At 42.6% G+C, this 18,132-nt stretch overlaps 1 protein-coding gene across 2 annotated transcripts in view; it reads right to left on the bottom strand.

Moving 5' to 3' along the window:
* Positions 1–18,132, bottom strand: part of sepsecs (Sep (O-phosphoserine) tRNA:Sec (selenocysteine) tRNA synthase) — a 110,174-nt gene that overhangs the window by 48,960 nt on the left and 43,082 nt on the right. For both annotated transcript variants that reach the window (XM_055638113.1, XM_055638121.1), the window contains exons 5-7: positions 15,836–15,994; positions 8,930–9,083; positions 6,973–7,075 (exon numbers count right to left, since the gene is read on the bottom strand). In XM_055638113.1, coding sequence (XP_055494088.1) covers positions 6,973–7,075; positions 8,930–9,083; positions 15,836–15,994 — 416 coding nt within the window. The remainder of the gene's footprint in view (positions 1–6,972; positions 7,076–8,929; positions 9,084–15,835; positions 15,995–18,132) is intronic.

Raw genomic sequence — 18,132 nt, 5'->3', positions numbered from 1 at the left:
ATTCATTTGTTTGATTCATTTTAGATTCAATTGTTTGATTCATTTTAAGGGCTTTTGAATGTTTCTTAATATCAAGGATTTTAGAAGAGCTCAAAGTCCTTGACAGGTTTAAGAGCCAGATGTTTCAAGAGCTAGGTTGCTCGAGAATGTCTTTCTGCAGCAAATCACAACCAGTGGATCGAGTACAGGATCAGAATCTTTAATATACAACCTCCGTGTTACAGAGCGGTTTCGTTCCTAGAACATCTGTTTTGTGATTTTCCACAATGTGATCTTGCTTTTTCCATTGAATCCCATGTTACAAATGGAGATCCAACCCCATGATATATTTTTCTTTCATATTAGAAACATAGAAACATAGAAATTAGGTGCAGGAGTAGGCCATTCGGCCCTTCGAGCCTGCACCGCCATTCAATATGATCATGGCTGATCATCCAACTCAGTATCCCGTACCTGCCTTCTCTCCATACCCCCTGATCCCCTTAGCCACAAGGGCCACATCTAACTCCCTCTTAAATATAGCCAATGAACTGGCCTCAACTACCCTCTGTGGCAGAGAGTTCCAGAGATTCACCACTCTCTGTGTGAAAGTGGTATTCGTATTTGTATTCATATGGCAAAGCCTTTGTATTCATATGGCAAAGCCTTTGTATTAATATGGCAAAGTAACCAACCCATTTTCGTTAATTAACAGTCGAGGCCAACATTCGATGTGGGGGATGGACAAAGCTCATGGATTCAGAAAGGGTTTAAGGAAGCGGGCATCAGGGAAAGTGATGAGATTGAGAATCTCAAATGTTTGGGCAGTGATTTGTGGATTTGTGTAAGGCCAAATTTCCATTACCTGAACTGCCTTAACATGGAGATCGCATGAATAGATAATATATTTTCTGCTTAGCTACAAGTCTCAGACTGCTGATATCGAGAATGTTACATGACCCTTCTCTGCAAATCTCTCAATTATTTTAGTCTTTAAATATCCCAGTTTGCGCGGGGCCGGTCCCACTGAGAAGCGTGGAGGGGGTATGGAGTTGTGCGCGGTATCGCGCGGCGCTCAGAAATTTGTAGCGAACAAAATCTTCGCGTGCCACCGGCCTGTCGCGTAACTGACGGCCAAAGTGGGACAGGCCCAAGACCCTGGTGCGACACAACGTCTCACCTCCAACAGCAGCAGAAGCAGGCAAACGATCGCAGAGTTCGGCCTGGGGCTCACGGCCGTTGCGGATCCGAATCCGCCCCCACTTCTACTCCCAGAACGGGGCCAAGAAAATTGAAGATGGACACAAAATGCTGGAGTAACTCAGCGGGACCGGCAGCATCTCTGGAGAAATGGGATGGATGATGTTTCGGGTCAAGACCCTTCTTTCAGACTGAAGAAGGGTCTCGACCCGAAACATCACCCATTGCTTCTCTCCAGAGATGCTGCCGGTCCCGTTGAGTTACTCCTGCATTTTGTGTCCATTTTCAAATGACGTTACTCGCTCCAGACGGCCGTGCGGACGCATGAAGCTGTGCGCAACCTTCGCGGGACCGTCGCCTCAACGCAACCACGAGGTCGTGTAATTAGCATGCCAAGGACACATATGTAGGACAGGGGATTAAGAAACTAGTTCCAGCCATCAATTTTTAGAATTATCAAAGGATTATCAGATGTATCACACCCTCTTATTGTCCAACACCCCATTAATCTGCCCGTCTTGTTGCCCAGTTCCCAATCAGATTAAAAAGAAGGATCTTGAACACGATTTTCATAATTTATTAATTTAATGGCGATAAGATGTATGAGCTCATCTAATGATGTTTGGCGTGCTTGGCAACAGAAAGACAATTGAAAAGATTACTTGGATTGCAAATATTCAACTGTCATAAATCAGCATCCTAACTCTCACTGCCATTTAGGATAGATGATTACTTTTTATCTAAAATGTGTTAGTGATAATCATAATACAAAATCAAACTAAACTAATAACAAGTATACTTAACCCAGGATAGTTTTTAAATCAGCTGATATTTTTTTAAACTATCTGCACTTCTAACCTGAACAGCTGCTTTGCAAAGATAATTACATCCATGTTCTATATATATTTTTTAATTGGTTTCGCTTCCTGAAGCCTTGAGTTGTAAATCTAAACCAAAATACAAAATACTGCTTGGTTGGAAGTCAGTTAGCACAAGTGGTTATATCGCACTTACCTTCAGTAGCAGTTGCAGAAGCAGTATTTTATAGTTTCATTTAGTGTACAATTGAATTCAGAGAACTAAAATAATAAAAGTACTTGGAAGTAGTTATCTTAAAGAATGCTGATTAAAAGCATATTATTCAATACAATATAATTTAATACAAATTAAAAACATATAAAGCATATAAAACATATAAAGCATATATGTCAGGAACTATTCAGGTGCAAGTGCTTCCCTTTCCTACGAGCATCGAGACATGGTTTAAACTAATTAACTATCTGACCTTAACAACAGGATTTGTGAGGATATATATCCTGTTGCTTTCCATCTTTCTCAGTTCTGATGAAGGGTCTTTGACCTAAAAAATTGTGTATTTATCCTCTTCCACAGATGGTGCTTGACTGGCTGAGCTCTTTTAGCATTTCGGTTTTTGAGCCAGGTTACCAAAAAGAAAATCTCTGTATAAACTCAAACTTTCTGACCCTGCACAATCAAAATCCAGCTTACTTATCCCTTCGTTGAAATTATTTAAAAGTTTTTCGTCATTCAGACAACAACATAACTGTTGAAGTTAAAGGATGGATGATCAGATCCGATCCGAAACATCACCCATTCTTTTTCTCCAGAGATTCTGCTTGACCCACTGAGTTACTCCAGTACTTTGTGTCTATCTTCGGTATAAACCAGCACCTGCCGTTCATTCCTACACATAACTTCTGAAATTGGGTTCTGAAATTGTGCACAAATCAACTGGCCTCACTTCATCAGTTTACTGTCCCAATATGCAAACTTCCACAATTTCAATCCCCAAGAAAATGAGTGACCTATCTCAATGACTACTGCCCGGTAAGTCCAACATTGACCATAATGAAGTGCTTTGAAAGACTGGCAAAGACCCTCATTTTCACCAGTCTGGATGGGCTAGTGTTCAGGAAAATATAGATTTTTGGAGGATACAAGATCTGTTGCACTACATTCAGCTCTGAATCTGCTTGACAATAAGAACACCTATGTCAAGAAGCTATGCATTACTACATCACAGCCTTCAATACCATTAGCTTGTCCCTGAACTTCTGGACCTAGCCCTTGGCCCTTCCATTTGCAACTGGCATCTGGACCTTATTAGAATTGGTCATAAAACTTCCTCCACCCTCAGATTCAGATTCAGATTCAGATTCAATTTTAATTGTCATTGTCAGTGTACAGTACAGAGACAACGAAATGCATTTAGCATCTCCCTTGAAGAGCGACATAGCAAACGATTTGAATTTAAAAAAAAATAATAAGTGTCCGGGGGGGGGGGGGGGTGGTGATTGGCAGTCACCGAGGTACGTTGTTTAGTAGAGTGACAGCCGCCGGAAAGAAGCTGTTCCTCGACCTGCTGGTTCGGCAACGGAGAGACCTGTAGCGCCTCCCGGATGGTAGGAGGGTAAACAGTCCATGGTTGGGGTGAGAGCAGTCCTTGGCGATGCTGAGCGCCCTCCGCAGACAGCGCGCGTGCTTTGGACAGACTCAATGGAGGGGAGCGTGGAACCGGTGATGCGTTGGGCAATTTTCACCACCCTCTGCAGTGCCTTCCGGTCGGAGACAGAGCAGTTGCCATACCATACTGTGATGCAGTTGGTAAGGATGCTCTCGATGGTGCAGCGGTAGAAGTTCACCAGGATCTGAGGAGACAGATGGACCTTCTTCAGTCTCCTCAGGAAGAAGAGACGCTGATGAGCCTTCTTGATCAGAGTAGAGGTATTGTGGGTCCAAGAGAGGTCATCGGAGATGTTGACTCCCAGGAACCTGAAGCTAGAAACACGTTCCACCTCCGTCCCGTTAATGTGGATGGGGGTGTGCGTGCCGCCTCTGGACTTCCTGAAGTCTACAATGAGCTCCTTGGTCTTCTTGGAGTTAAGGGCCACCCTGACCCTCAACTCGAATGCTCCTTAGGGTTATGTGCTCAGTCCCTTGCTTGATTCCCAGTACATACATGAATGTGTGGTCAAGAACAATGCCCAATTATCTTTAAGTTCACCGATGATACCACCATTGTTGGCCAGATCTACAACAACAATGAGACAAAGTGCAGGAAAATAAATCAAGAACCATACACAAAATACTGGATGAGCTCAGCAGAATAGACAGTATCTGTGTGGGGAATGGACGGGTGACGTTTCCGGTTGGGGTCCTTCTTCAGACTGAAAAAGATTGAGAGATCACAAGTTCTGAAGAAGGGAACTGATACGAAACATTGCCTATCCATTCCCTCCACAGATGCAGCCTGACCCATTGAATTATTCCAGCATTTTGTGCTTTGTTAAAAAGGATCAAAAACCTTGTGTCATGGTGTCAGGCCAACAACCTAGACCGTAACATCAGCACGATGAAAGACCTTAGAAAGCGAGAAGGATGAACACAACCTTGTCCTAAACAACAGGGCTGCTACAGAGATGGTCGACAACTTCAAGTTCCTCGGCATCCATATCACCAGCAGCCTAACCTGGCCCCATTACACGACGATCAACAAAGCACATCAGAGTATTTATTTTCATAGACACTGACATCTTCTTGAACTTCTATAAATGCATAATAGAAAGTATTCTGGCGGGGTACACTTCAGCTTGGCTTGGCGACTGCTCTGCTATTGACCACCTGAACCTGCAGAGAGTGGAGAACACTGCCCAGTCCATCACTGGATTGTCACTTCCTCCCAGCCAGTCCATCTTACAGTGCGTTATCTCAGGAATGGTGGCAGTATCGTCAAGGATGCCTGTCACCCTAGCCTTTCCCTTTTCTCTCTTCCACCCTCTGGGAGAAGAGACAGGAGATTGAAAGCTTGGACATCCAGACTCAAGAACAGCTTCTTTCCCACCAAGGCCACTGAATCCTGAGCCAATCACCTCTTTCAGCCCCGCTTCCAGAAGAGCCACTTCATACTATATCATTTGATTCTACCGTGTTTCTGTTATAGTACTTCAATATTCTATTTCACATCTCAGGTTTTGCACATCTTTACAGCATTCTGCTGTTTTACACTCATCGTTGTACTTATTGTTGTATTTATTATTATTGTGTGTATACTGTTCACTTTGTGACCTTCATTGGAACAAAGAACTTCATTGCACCCAGGTGAGTAAGCAAGTAAGTAACTTTATTGGCCAAGTATTCATGTACAAGAAATTTGCCTTGGTGCTCCACCCACAAGTAACAACATGACATACAGTGACAGTTACGAATGACTCAGAAAACACTAAACATTAATAATAATAAAACATTAATGATAAAACACCATTGATCAAGCATGTGAACCAACAAAATACCAGATCAAAGGGAGGCTACAGATTTGTGGCTGTTGAGTAGAGCAACTACTCGTGGATAAAAACTGTTTTCATGTCTGGCTGTGGCAGCTTTGACAATCCGGAGTCGCTTTCCAGAGGGAAGTGATTTAAAGAGTTTGTGGCCAGGGTGAGAGGGTGGGAGGTCAGAGATGATCTTGCCCGCTCGCTTCCTGGCCCTTGCAGTGTACAGTTCATCAATGGAGGGAAGGTTGCAGCCAATAATCTTCTCTGCTGATCGGACGATTCGCTGCAGCCTCCAGGTGTCGTGCTTGGTGGCTGAGCCAAACCAGATCATGATGGAGAAGGTGAGAACAGACTCTACGATGGCCGTGTAGAATTGGACCATCATTGCCTGTGGCAGATTGTGCTTCCTCAGCTGCCGCAGGAAGTACATCCTCTGTTGTGCCTTTTTGACTGTGGAGTCGATGGTAGCCCCCACTTATGGTCCTTGGAGATGATGGTTCCCAGGAACTTAAAAGACTCCACAGATGTGACTGTGGTGTTGTTGATGGTGAGTGGGGTGAGGGGAGGGGGAGCTCTTCTAAAGTCTAAATCAATTCCACTGTCTAAAGAGCATTGAGCTCTAGGTTGTCGCGATGGCACCAGGAAGACAGCTGTGACACTTCCTGTCTGTAGGCAGATTCCTCCCTATCCTGGATCAGTCCAATCAGGGTTGTGTCGTCCGCAAACTTGAGAAGCTTGACAGAGGTGTTTGTGGAGGTGCAGTCGTTGGTGTAGAGAGAGTAAAGGAGAGGAGAGAGTACGCAGCCTTGCGGTGCTCCTATGTTGAGGTTTTGCGAGTCCGAGATGTGCTTTCCCAGCCTCACATGCTGCTTCCTGTTTGTCAGGAAGTTGGTGATCCACTGACAGAGGGGTTCAGGCACAGTCAACTCGGAAAGTTTGGAGTGTAGTAGCTCTGGCACAATGGTGTTGGATGCAGAGCTAAAAATCAACAAACAGGATCCTCGCATAGGTCCCCTGGCGGTCTAGGTGCTGTAGGATGAAGTGAAATCCCAGGTTGACTGCATCATCCACAGATCTATTGGCCCGATATGCAAACTGCAGTGGGTCCAGCAGGGAGTTGTGATATTTTTCAGCTTGGCCAGCACAAGCCTTTCGAGTGTCTTCATGACTATAGAGGTAAGTGTGACAGGCCTGTTGTCATTAAGACAAGTAATCCTTGCCTTTTTGGGTACAGGGACAATAGTGGAGACTTTGAAGCAGACAGTACATGTTTGCAGGAACTGGTTAAAAATGTCTGTATAGACCGGTGCCAGCTTTTGGCACAGAGATTGTGTATGACAATCAACATATTTAAATCTAATCTGGTCACAAACATTCAGATTTCACTAATGATAGTGGAAAATCTCCAAAGAATTTAAATAACACCCAAATTAAAAGCAACTTATTTTCACCAAATATCTTGCGATTCATTTATTTTTTTAACTTTGATCTTGTTACATACCTGCTGAATGAGGTGCATGCACTTGGACAACTGTACTCCATAGGCATTATTGACTATGTGAGGGACATCATATTTTGCACAAATCTGAGCCAGTTCTTCCAATCTACAAAAAGAAATACAAGTACGCTCACAAAAGTCAACACAATAACAGTCAAGAATGTCAGATAAATCTATACACTAACTTGGAACATTAAAAAAACCCTGTCAAGCATTGTTGAAATAAGCACTAGACCATAACTTTGTTAAAGATACCGAATCTTCATGTGTGCAGTGAAACTGACAAGAAACGCAGGGGGAAAAAAAACCTTTGTAATGGAAACAAAAAGACATTCTGATAAGCTCAAACTATACCATTATTAAAAGAATATTAAGTAATGTAAAGCATGACTGCCAGAAAGGTATTTCAAATGGGGCTCAAGAAAATAGGACAAGGATTAATTGAAAAAATATGGGTCAAAATGCAGCAAATTTATCAGAAACATAAAAGAGCATAATTCTTGCATTCCTATCCACTACACCCAATTGCACCATTTCCCACCATTTTATTTATTATCTTTCCTTCTTCACTGAAGATGATTTTTATTAACTTTCCAATGAAACAGCTGGTTCAATACAGTTGTTTATTTAGGTTTCCAGCTTAATCTTCAAGCTGTGCCGAATCAGTTGGTATAATCTTTCCAAATGTTAGTGGTGTAAAATGGAGAACTATACCAGTGCACATGCCCCATCAGTACATCCAGCTACAAGGACAACAAGCAAAGCCAGAACACATCTCAACTATGATTGATTTCAATCAAGCAGAACGCCAAAACATGTAGTAAAAAAACACATCTTCAGTTTCATACTTAACACGACATTACAAGTGGCTCGAAGGTAGACACAAAATGCTGGAGTAACTCAGTGGGTTAGGCAGCATCTCTGGAGAGAAGGAATGGGCGACACTTCGGGTCGAGACCCTTCTTCAGACCGATGTCAGGGGAGAGAGCGGGACAGAGATAGAATTAAGTCGGAGACAGTAAGACTAGTGGGAAAACTGGAAAGGAGAAGGGGATGGAGAGAGAAAGCAAGTGGCTATCTGAAGTTAGAGAAGTCAATGTTCAAACCGCTGGGGTGTAAACCACCCAAGTGAAATATGAAGTGCTGTTCCTCCAATTTGCGCTGGGCCTCACTCTGGCAATGGAGGAGGCCCAGGACAGAAAGGTCAGATTGGGAATGGGAGGGGGAGTTGAAGTGCTGAGTCACCGGGAGATCAGGTAGGTTAAGACGGACTGAGCGGAGGTGTTCAGTGAAACGATCGCCGAGCCTGACGAGTCTCGCAGATGTAGATAACTTGACATCTGGAACAGCGGATACAGTGGATGAGGTTGGAGGTGCAAGTGAACCTCTGCCTCACCTGGAAATACTTTTTGGGTCCTTGGATGGAGTCGAGGGGGGAGGTAAAGGGACAGGTGTTGCATCTCCTGCGGTTGCAGGGGAAAGTACCTGGGGAGGGGTTGGTTTAGGTGGGAAGGGACGAGTTGACCAGGGAGTTTCAGAGGGAAAGGTCTCTGCGGAAAGCAGAAAGGAGTGGAGATGGGAAGATGTGGCCAGTAGTGGGATCCCGTTGGAGGTGGCAGTAGTGGGATTCCGTTGTAGGGGCCAGTAGTGGGATTCCGTTGAAGGGGGCCAGTAGTGGGATCCCGTTGAAGGAGGCAGTAGTGGGATCCCGTTGGAGGGGGTCAGTAGTGGGATCACGTTGGAGCTGGGTTACAGCTCACAGCCATTGAACAGAATGAGGAACATGGGAGAAAATAAAGCAAAGCCCCATTTATCCCTCCTTCACTGACCACATTTGAAGGTTTAATGAGGACATTTGTGTCACTGGGCTAATAGTTATAAACTGGATGCCCCTATTTTGCCCAGCAGTATCAGCTAAATTATACAGAGCAATTAACAAATCAGAAACAGGTTTGTTTACCTGTCAGGTGCCCTTGGTGCAAAGCAAGAAGTAGTGGAGTGAACACAGAGGACATTTTCTGCTCCCAGCTGTTGGATCTTGCTCTCAACACTCTGCAGGTCTGTGCGTAATTCATCTCCCTCAAGCAAATTCTCAATCACGACAGGTTCAAAACCTGAAGTAAAAATAAATCCACATGGAAATGACTAAGATCAGTTCCAAAACATTAAGGAATATTTTACATCTCACGTGTCCATATGATGCAGAAACTCAGTGTATCAATGACAGAAGCAAATTATAAAAAGCAGAAAATTATATGCAAGCAAACATTTTTGAAAAATTGTACCCATGAATCCCAATTGAAAGTCACAGACATTCGAAATGCATTATAAAATGAAATGTCAGTCTAGAGCCTCGGGCTACTATCAATGATACATCTATTTTAGTGTAAAAACAGAAACATTGCAGTTGTAGAATAAAGGTTTGAGAACAATGATTTTCAAAAGGTCGCTGACCTGACACCAACACCCTTTCTCTCTCTCTATGGATTGTGCCAATCTGCCGCATATTTCCAGCAGCATCTGTTTTCATTTCAGAATCCCAGCATTTGCAACACTCCTTTAGTTCAGTACCACATTGCAAAATAGGTTTATTATTCAGAGGTGGTTTATTTTGTTAACAATATGTTTTGCAGATTTGGCAGTCCTGTTAGGGATGAGGGAGAGAGAAAGTAGGGAACTGTCGACCAATTAGCTTGACATCTGTATTGCGGAAAAATGCCAAATCCTTTATTAATTTACTGTAACAGGGTATATGCAAAATAAATGAGTGGTCAGAGTCAACATGGATTTATGAAAGTGACATAGCATTCGACAGATCGATTAGGCAAATAAATTGTACATCGCCTTTATTGCGAAAAGGAGTTTGAGGTTGTAAGTAGTCAGGTGTAAGTAGTAAGGTACACAAAAATGCTGGAGAAACTCAGCGGGTGCAGCATCATCTATGGAGCGAAGGAGATAGGCTAAAGTCAACATGGTTTGGCAGTAAGTAGTAAGTTGTAAGGTGAGACCAGTGAAAGTGGTGCATTTGGTGTTTTAAAAAAAGGCTTTAATACAATGCTATATGAAAAAAAAATTAAATTAATTTAAAATGCATGGCTGTGTTCAGAAGCACTCAAATGTCAATTAAAGTTAATATGTAGACACAACAAGCAATTAGAATAAATAAATTGTACATTGGCCTTTATGCAATCAGGATTTGATTACAAAGGCAGATATATTGCTCCAATTACACAGGGTCCTGGACCTATAATATGCGTGTGTACGTGTGGGTGTGAAGTCCTGAACCAAATGATAGAGATAACGCAGCAAATGTTCACCAGATTGATCCCTTGGAAGGCAGGTTTATCATAGAAGAAATATTCAGCAGACTGGCCTTCTGTCTTGTGTTAGAGGTAATCTCACTGAAATACACAAAGTATTTTTCAGACCTGACAAATGAGTGCAAAGTTAATGTTTCTCTTGGCTGACGTATTGAGAAAGCAAGGCTCTGAAAGCAAGAGGTCAACCAGACAGATAAAAATATAAGGTGATATTTTTTCCCGCCCCACACAGAGGCCAGTGAACCTACATGTAAACATTGTGGAAGCACTATTGCTGCGTACATTCGGGACACAGATTGTTAATTTTTAATTATTAAGGAAATGAGGACATGGGTTGAGAGCAGGAAAGTGGCATTGAGATAGAATTTCAGCCATTCATGGCCAGACTGATGTGATGGGCCAAACATCTACCCCTGCTTTTATTTCACATGTTCCCAAGTTCACAATGGTGGTGCATCATTGTTCTTGGATCTTTTGACTTCCATGGCTACACTCAAGGATGTTTCCAATCCATGCACTAATTGGATCCTTTGATTAGGGACGTCAGAACGCAGCATATTAAATACATTTCTGGAGTACTCTCCCAGTGATGAGCTTTGTGAAGTGCATGGAATGCATAATGTGGTGCACCATGACCAATTTCCAGTAGTCTCCCATTGTGATTAGCAACACAGAACAGTACAGCACAGGAACAGACCCTCAATGTCCGTGTCTAACTTGATGCCAAGTTAAACTATTCTCCTCTGCTTGACGGTGATCCAAATCTCTCCATTCCCTGACCTTCGCCCTCTTCCTCCGATTGAACGGCACGTTCAAACCGCACATTTCAGTGCTTGCAGCGCCGGAGACCCGGGTTCAATCCCGACTACAGGTACTGTCTGTATGGAGTTTGTACCTTTTCCTCGTGACCTGCGTGGGTTATCTCCGAGATCTTCGGTTTATTCCCACACTCCAAAGACACACAGGCTTGTAAGTTAATTGACGGTGTAAGTGTAGATTGTCCCCAGTGTGTGTATAATAGTGTTCATTTAGTTCTAATTTTAGGATTTTAGGTTAGAAGTACAGGCCCTTCGGCCCACCGGGTCCATGCCGACCAGCAATCCCCGCACATTAACACTATCCTACACACACTAGGGACAATTTTTACATTTACCAAGCCAATTTACCTACAAACCTATACATCTTTTGGTGTGTGGGAGGAAACTGAAGATCTCGGAGAAAACCCACGCAGGTCACAGGGAGAACGTACATCTCCGTACGGATCGAACCCAGGACCCCCACCCAGGCGCTGCATTCGCTGTAAGGCAGCAACTCTATCGTTGCGCCACCATGTCGCCTTTAAAAAAAATTATTTGAGTGCGACGTCACAAATTCTGCAGTCGAGTATCCCACATTGGGGACATCGCAGGCGTCAGCACACCTGAAGTGCAATTGGATAGCCTCGTCTTGGGAGATCGGCCATTGTGTAGGTATGATACAAAACCTACCTGAATCGTGGCTGAGAATCTGCCCCAGGCCGTGTGCGCGATTTTGGCGCTGTTTAGAGGGGGCGGGTTTAAAACGCGATTTTTACTAGGCTGTTCCAATCGAAGATGTTCAGCCTAGTAAATCATTAACGAAAAATCGCTGAAAGACCCCGTCGCAAAAGGTATTATTAGTTTTTATGGCCTTGTATAATAGTTATAGTAGTTTTAAAATCACTCTCTCAACCCGCGACCTCTCGCAGCCCCAGGGTTTTGTAAAGCAAACAATTAAAGGTATGTACCTTATTTTTACATTAAAAGGGGCTTCTTAAGAACCCTGTATATAAAGCTTTCTATAGCGAGTACTCATTTTATCGTATATCCCGCAGTATTTTTTGGGCATTTGAGGGCACAAATCCACTGTAATGTGAACGTTCTAAACCAGCGCGTTCACAGGAACCCACTAGAAAGCTGATTTAAATGGACTTTAATTTACAGCAATTGGACACTAAATTCCTTCCATTTGGCCTAAAAATTGATGTAAATGAGATTTAAAAATCATGTTTTATTGTGAATTATTTGCGAATATTATTTGGACACTTAGGCTATTTAAAAATGTTAATCATTTATTAAGAAATGGATAGATGTTTAGATCTAGTAATCAGCTACAATTGGGAAGTGCAATTATATGCTTTAATTTCAGGTCATCCAGTAAGATTATTTTATATTTGTTTCAGAATGGTTCCATCTATGATAACTGAAAATTTCATTCAGTTCTCTTAATTTTTAAGAAGGTTATGGGCTTTTGACTGTCCATGATCACAGCTTTTTTTGTTATGTCCATAGAAAATATATAGGGAACAAGATGCCAATTTCCGAGTATGAAAATGGCCATAACTTTTTTTATTACTTGAGATATGAAAGTGAATTAGGTGTCAAATTAAACTTATTTTTATGCTTTATCTGATGGGATAAATTGCAGACTTGATTTTTTAAATCTAAAATTTTGTAACAAATTGTGACCATCATTCTCCCCTGCCAGGTAAGTTCGCTGGTTGGTGCAGACTATGTGAGCTGAAGGGTCTGTTTCTGCGCTGTATCTCTAAACTAAAACTAAAAACTAATAAACTGAATTTCATTTTGGCAGCAGAGTTTATGAAAATGTGTTTGTTAAAGTTAACATCAGGATACCATCCTGCGTAAATGTACTAAGTTGTGTCGTCCAAAGTCTTGGATTTGATTTCTGATCACTGTTGATATGGGCACTTCCAACCAGCCAATAAAAGCTGCCCTTTGCCCCCTGCGATACAAATCACTGCATCATGATTCATGCTGGGAAATACAGGTGTTTGACTCTTGGGCAAAATATGTTATGCATTACAGAGGACTACATCAATAATGTGGGGGAGGCACAGTTTTAAACCTTGGTGTCAGGAACAAAACATTTTACAAGGAGAATATTGCTTTTCACTGTTGGCTAATGTATGTCATCAAGCAAGAGGGTGATGGGCTAAAGAGAAGAGTTGTGTTAGGATAATAGTGTATTTTTGGAAGATTATGTTTATGTGAAAAAGATTGGAAGATGGTCTGAGCACGTTGAATGAGTAAAATTGAGAAGCAATAAAATCGGAACGTTTCTGTAGGAGTTCAGTTGAGTTTAGAGATAGAGCGCGGAAAAAAGACCTTCGGCTCACCGATTCCACGGCGACCTGCGATCCCCATAAACTAGTACTATCCTACACACTAGGGACAATTTATGATTTTTTTTACCAAAGCCAATTAAACCACAAATCTTTCGAGTGCGGAAGGAAACCGGAGCACCTGGGGAAACCCACGCAGGTCACGGAGAGAATGGACAATCTCTGTATAGACAGCATCAATTGTCAAGATCGAACTCGGGTCTCTGGCCCTGTAAAGGGCCTGTCCCACTTGGGCGTCATTTGTACATAATTTACAAGTCATAATTTACGCGTCATGACGCACAACGTGCACGTCATGCCGCGTGTGATGCGCGCATGGTGCACATTACGCACGCACGGTTCGTGGTGCCCTAGGCAGGGTCGTGCGCGGAGCCCCAGGATTTTGTGATGTTCAAAATCTTTGCACGCCATCTGCGTGACGCGCAAATGACGCCCAAGTGTGACAGGCCCTTAAGGCAGCAACTCTACCGCTGCATCACCTAGCCACCCCAAATGCATCCCTTAATGCAAAAAGTGAGACCACTTATATTTTAGTGATGGAATGGATCTTTAGTTAGGAGTTCAACTTGGAGATAAATATAATACCAAGGCCCTTATTGATCCGATTCAGCATCAGATAGTTGACAAGAAGAGGAATTGAATTGGTATTTTGGTTTTCCAAATTCTTATTGAACAAAATTACAATACACCCATTACAGACTATCAGACAAGCTCAGTGTCAGTGAGAGACTGCGAAAAGGTTGATATAGATGGATGTGGTGTTGTTGGCTTGCATGTGGAACATTGATGCCCTTGCAAGTAATTTAATATACAACCATGAATACAAGGCCAAAATGTACCAAGACATTACCATGCCGACCAAATTTTACTCACGGAAAAATTTTCAACAAGCTGAACTTTTTTTTTCCGCCGCGACCTAGCTGAGGCCAAGAGTATTCAGGAACTTCCCTCGAGCATGAAGGAGAGTTACAGCGACCTCATAGTACCTCCTAGGACCACGTGTCGACCATGCTGCGAGTTTGAAGGTCGAAGACACTCATCTAAACTCACAGATTAGGTTGCCCGTGGGACAACCTCTTAAGTATAGCTTTGGTGAGGGTGCGGAAACGGTTCACCAGAATGTTGCCCTTATTAGGGGGTATTTAGTTGTTGGAGAGATTAGGCAAACATGGATTGTTTTCTCTTAAGTGCAGGAGGTTGAGGGGAGTTTATATTAAAGGGGCATCGAAAGAGTGGATGCTCTTTCTCAGCATGGAAATGTCAAAGACTAGAGAGCATCGCTTTAAGGTGAGGGTGCAAAGTTGAACAGAGATGTGTGTCTTGCCTGGATAGAGTGGATGTGGAGAGGATTTCTACTAGTGGGAGAGTCTAGGGCCAGAGGTCATAGCTTCAGAATTAAGGGGCATACCTTCAGGATGGAGATGAGGAGGAATTTCTTTATTCTATGAATCTGTGGTATTTCTTCATTCTGTGAATGTGTGGAATTCTTTGCCACAGAAGACTGTGGTGGCAAAGTTAATGGATATTTTTAAGGCAGAGGTAGATAGATTTGTGATTAGTATGGCGTCAGGAGTTATGGGGAGAAGGAGGGAGAACGCGGTTGACAGGGAGAGATAGATCAGCCATGATTGAATGTAGGAGTAGGCGCTGGTCCAAATGGCCTAATTCTGCTAATTACTTATGAACCTATACAGAGGGTGGGCCTCTGCAATGTGCTGCTAGAAGTGGTGGCAGGAGGTAGATACAATAGTGGAGTTTAAGATGCTTTTAGAAAGGCACATGGATATGCAGAGAATTGAAAGATATGGATCACATGCAGGCAGATGAGATTACGTTAACTTGCATCATGTTCGTCACAGACATTGTGGGCCAAAGGGCCTGTACTATTCTAGATAGCAGCGAAGATGAAGGAGGACAAGAGGTTGAATAAAGAGAATGTCTACAATAATGGCTACTTTATTTCACCTTCATACAACCATTGTTCAACCACTGCCCACCTCCGCCTTCTCTGCTACTTAGACTAAATTGCTTTCTCCCTTTCTAAGTTTTGATGAACTCTTTGTCCTGTAGCATTGGCTGTTTTATTTCCACAGATGCTGCCAGGCCTATTGAGTATTCATAATATTTTTTTGTTTTTAGTTCCTCTACACAGGACCACTCTAAAATATTTACACACAGCTCAGAAGCATTGTGATAAATCCTTGGAATAGAGAGAAAAAAAGGAATCAAGGCGGAAAAAGTCATTGCTCTCAATGAAATTGTTAAAAGTTAAAAGTGACAGAACATAAACGACAGAAGTAGAAACAAGAACAGCCAGGATAGTAAATCTCCAATGGGGAGAAATGCTCAGGAATTGTTTAATATGATAATGTGAACTTTGTACCTGCTGTGATCATGGATTTGAAGCACGATTTTTGATCAATCCTTGGCCAGATGATAAACTTTGCTTTAGGTCTCCGGTGGCGTAGTGCAAGAAAGCAAAGAGTCAGGCTCATCCCTGTTGCCATTGGAACCACAAAGCAGCTCGATACACTTCGGACACCTGAGAACACAAGAGACTCGTTGTCAGCACTTTCTGATGTGCAGAACATGAACTAAGTTGAGCAAATGTAGAAATCTGAAGGATATTGTTTAATGATTCAATTTAGTCACACTGGTATTTTGTTTAAAAGTGCCTGTTAAAATTGGGTCCAGAATGGAAGTCTGGGCAATATGCAAAATACTTGTTTATTAAGACCAAAGTGAAACAACATTCAAAACTAGAAGAATCACAAAAAACAAAACAAATATAGAATTTCCTCCAGTAAGGACCAAGTTCATATTAAAGCCAAAAGTACATGACTTGGAAAAGTAGAGATAGAATGATCCAGCGGCACCACTGGACGTCAGGCATATTCATTTAACACAAAATTAGAGCAATCGCAGCATGTCTTGTCATTACAGTCATAGAATGTCTTTTTGGTAGGGAAGCAATCCTAAATTTGCATCAAAGACTTAGAACACACCTGTTCAGTTAAAATCAACATATTTTTAACGTGTTAGAAGCTTTGAAGAGGGTCCAGAACTACGATGTAAGAACTGTGAAATGTAACCATTGTAGAATTTTATGTGATGAAGTTAAAAAATAATAATTGAATGACATAGCACATAAATGGCTGCAAATGCCTGTGCCAAACCAACTAACTGGGATTGAAGGAGAAGCTTTGAACTTGCCTTTGTGCGATTGATATGTTGAATTCCCTAGAGTAAACTGGACATGGACAGGAGGATTGATGGGCCAAATCATTATTTTATATTCCAAGTTTTGTATATAATGTGATGCTCCAAGCAGTATGTCATCAGAAGGTAAAGTAAATCAATGACAGGAGCCAAATTAGGATGGTTACCGTCCTATTAGTTTTTGAGTGGTGTACTTGTGATAATTTAATAACTTTGGAGACCTGCCAACAACTTTCCCTATTCAATAAGGCTCAGTAATTGTTGTGAAAAATGCTGAATCTGGTTATGCACATGCATCAGCATTATTACAATCTCAGATTTTCATTAACCCTAAAAATCTTCACTGATGAAGGCTCACAATTTGTTAAATAACTGTGAAGAGATTGTATAATGGATGGTCCTGGACTCATTACCGCAGTCAGTCCGTGTTGGCAAGAACACTTCAGGCTCGATCATGCTGAGCACCGGCTCCCCTCAAGGCTGTGTGCTCAGCCCGCTGTTGTTCACATTGCTCACACATGACTGTGCTGCCAGGTTCAGGGACAATAAGATCATAAAATTTGCGGATGACACAACAGTGGTGGGACTCATCAGCGTAGATGACGAATCAATGTACAGGGAGGAAGTAAAACAACTAGTGGACTGGTGCGGCAAAAATAATCTGGAATTAAATGTCGACAAAACGAAGGAGATGGTTGTCGACTTCAGGAGAGCGCAGCCAAAGCATACACCCCTCAACATCAGTGGCACTGCAGTGGAGAGAGTGGAGAGCATAAAGTTCCTCGGTGTGCAGATTACAGACAGCCTCACCTGGTCCAGGAACACCACTAGGACCGTCAAACGGGCCCATCAGCGACTGGACTTCCTGAGGAAACTAAAACAGGCCTCACTCCCCACCAACATCCTCAGGACTTTCTACAGGGGTACGGTGGAGTCTGTACTCACGTACTGCATAAATACGTGGTACTCCACCTGCAACTGCTCGGACAGGAAGGCTCTGCAGAGGGTAGTGAGGGGAGCAGAGAGGATCATTGGCGTCTCCCTACCCTCGGTACAAGAACTGTTCCAGAGCCACTGTCTGAAAAAAGCTCAGAGAATTGCTAAGGACAAACTGCACCCCCTCCACATACACCTGGATCTCCTGCCATCAGGCAAGAGATATCGAAGCATCAAAGCCCGGACTACAAGACTGCTAAACAGCTTCCTGCCACAGGCTGTGAGGCTGCTAAACAGTCACTCTGTACTCACAGTCACTTGATTCTGCGGCTGGCACGGACACTTTAATAACTGGCACTGGCCACTTTAATAACTGGCACTGGCCACTCAAATCAGCTGCCCCGGACATTTTTATGATTGGTTTATTGTATTTTAACGTTGTGTTTTACCTGCTTTTAACTATTTATTTATACTGTTCCATCAGGGATTGGATTGTTTATAGTGTTATTATGTGTGAAACGTTTT

Source organism: Leucoraja erinacea, chromosome 1 (genome assembly GCF_028641065.1).
Source record: "Leucoraja erinacea ecotype New England chromosome 1, Leri_hhj_1, whole genome shotgun sequence".
In the NCBI taxonomy this organism is placed as follows: domain Eukaryota; kingdom Metazoa; phylum Chordata; class Chondrichthyes; order Rajiformes; family Rajidae; genus Leucoraja; species Leucoraja erinaceus.
Note: the sequence above shows the minus strand (reverse complement) of the source record. Positions and strands in the feature narration are given on the sequence as shown.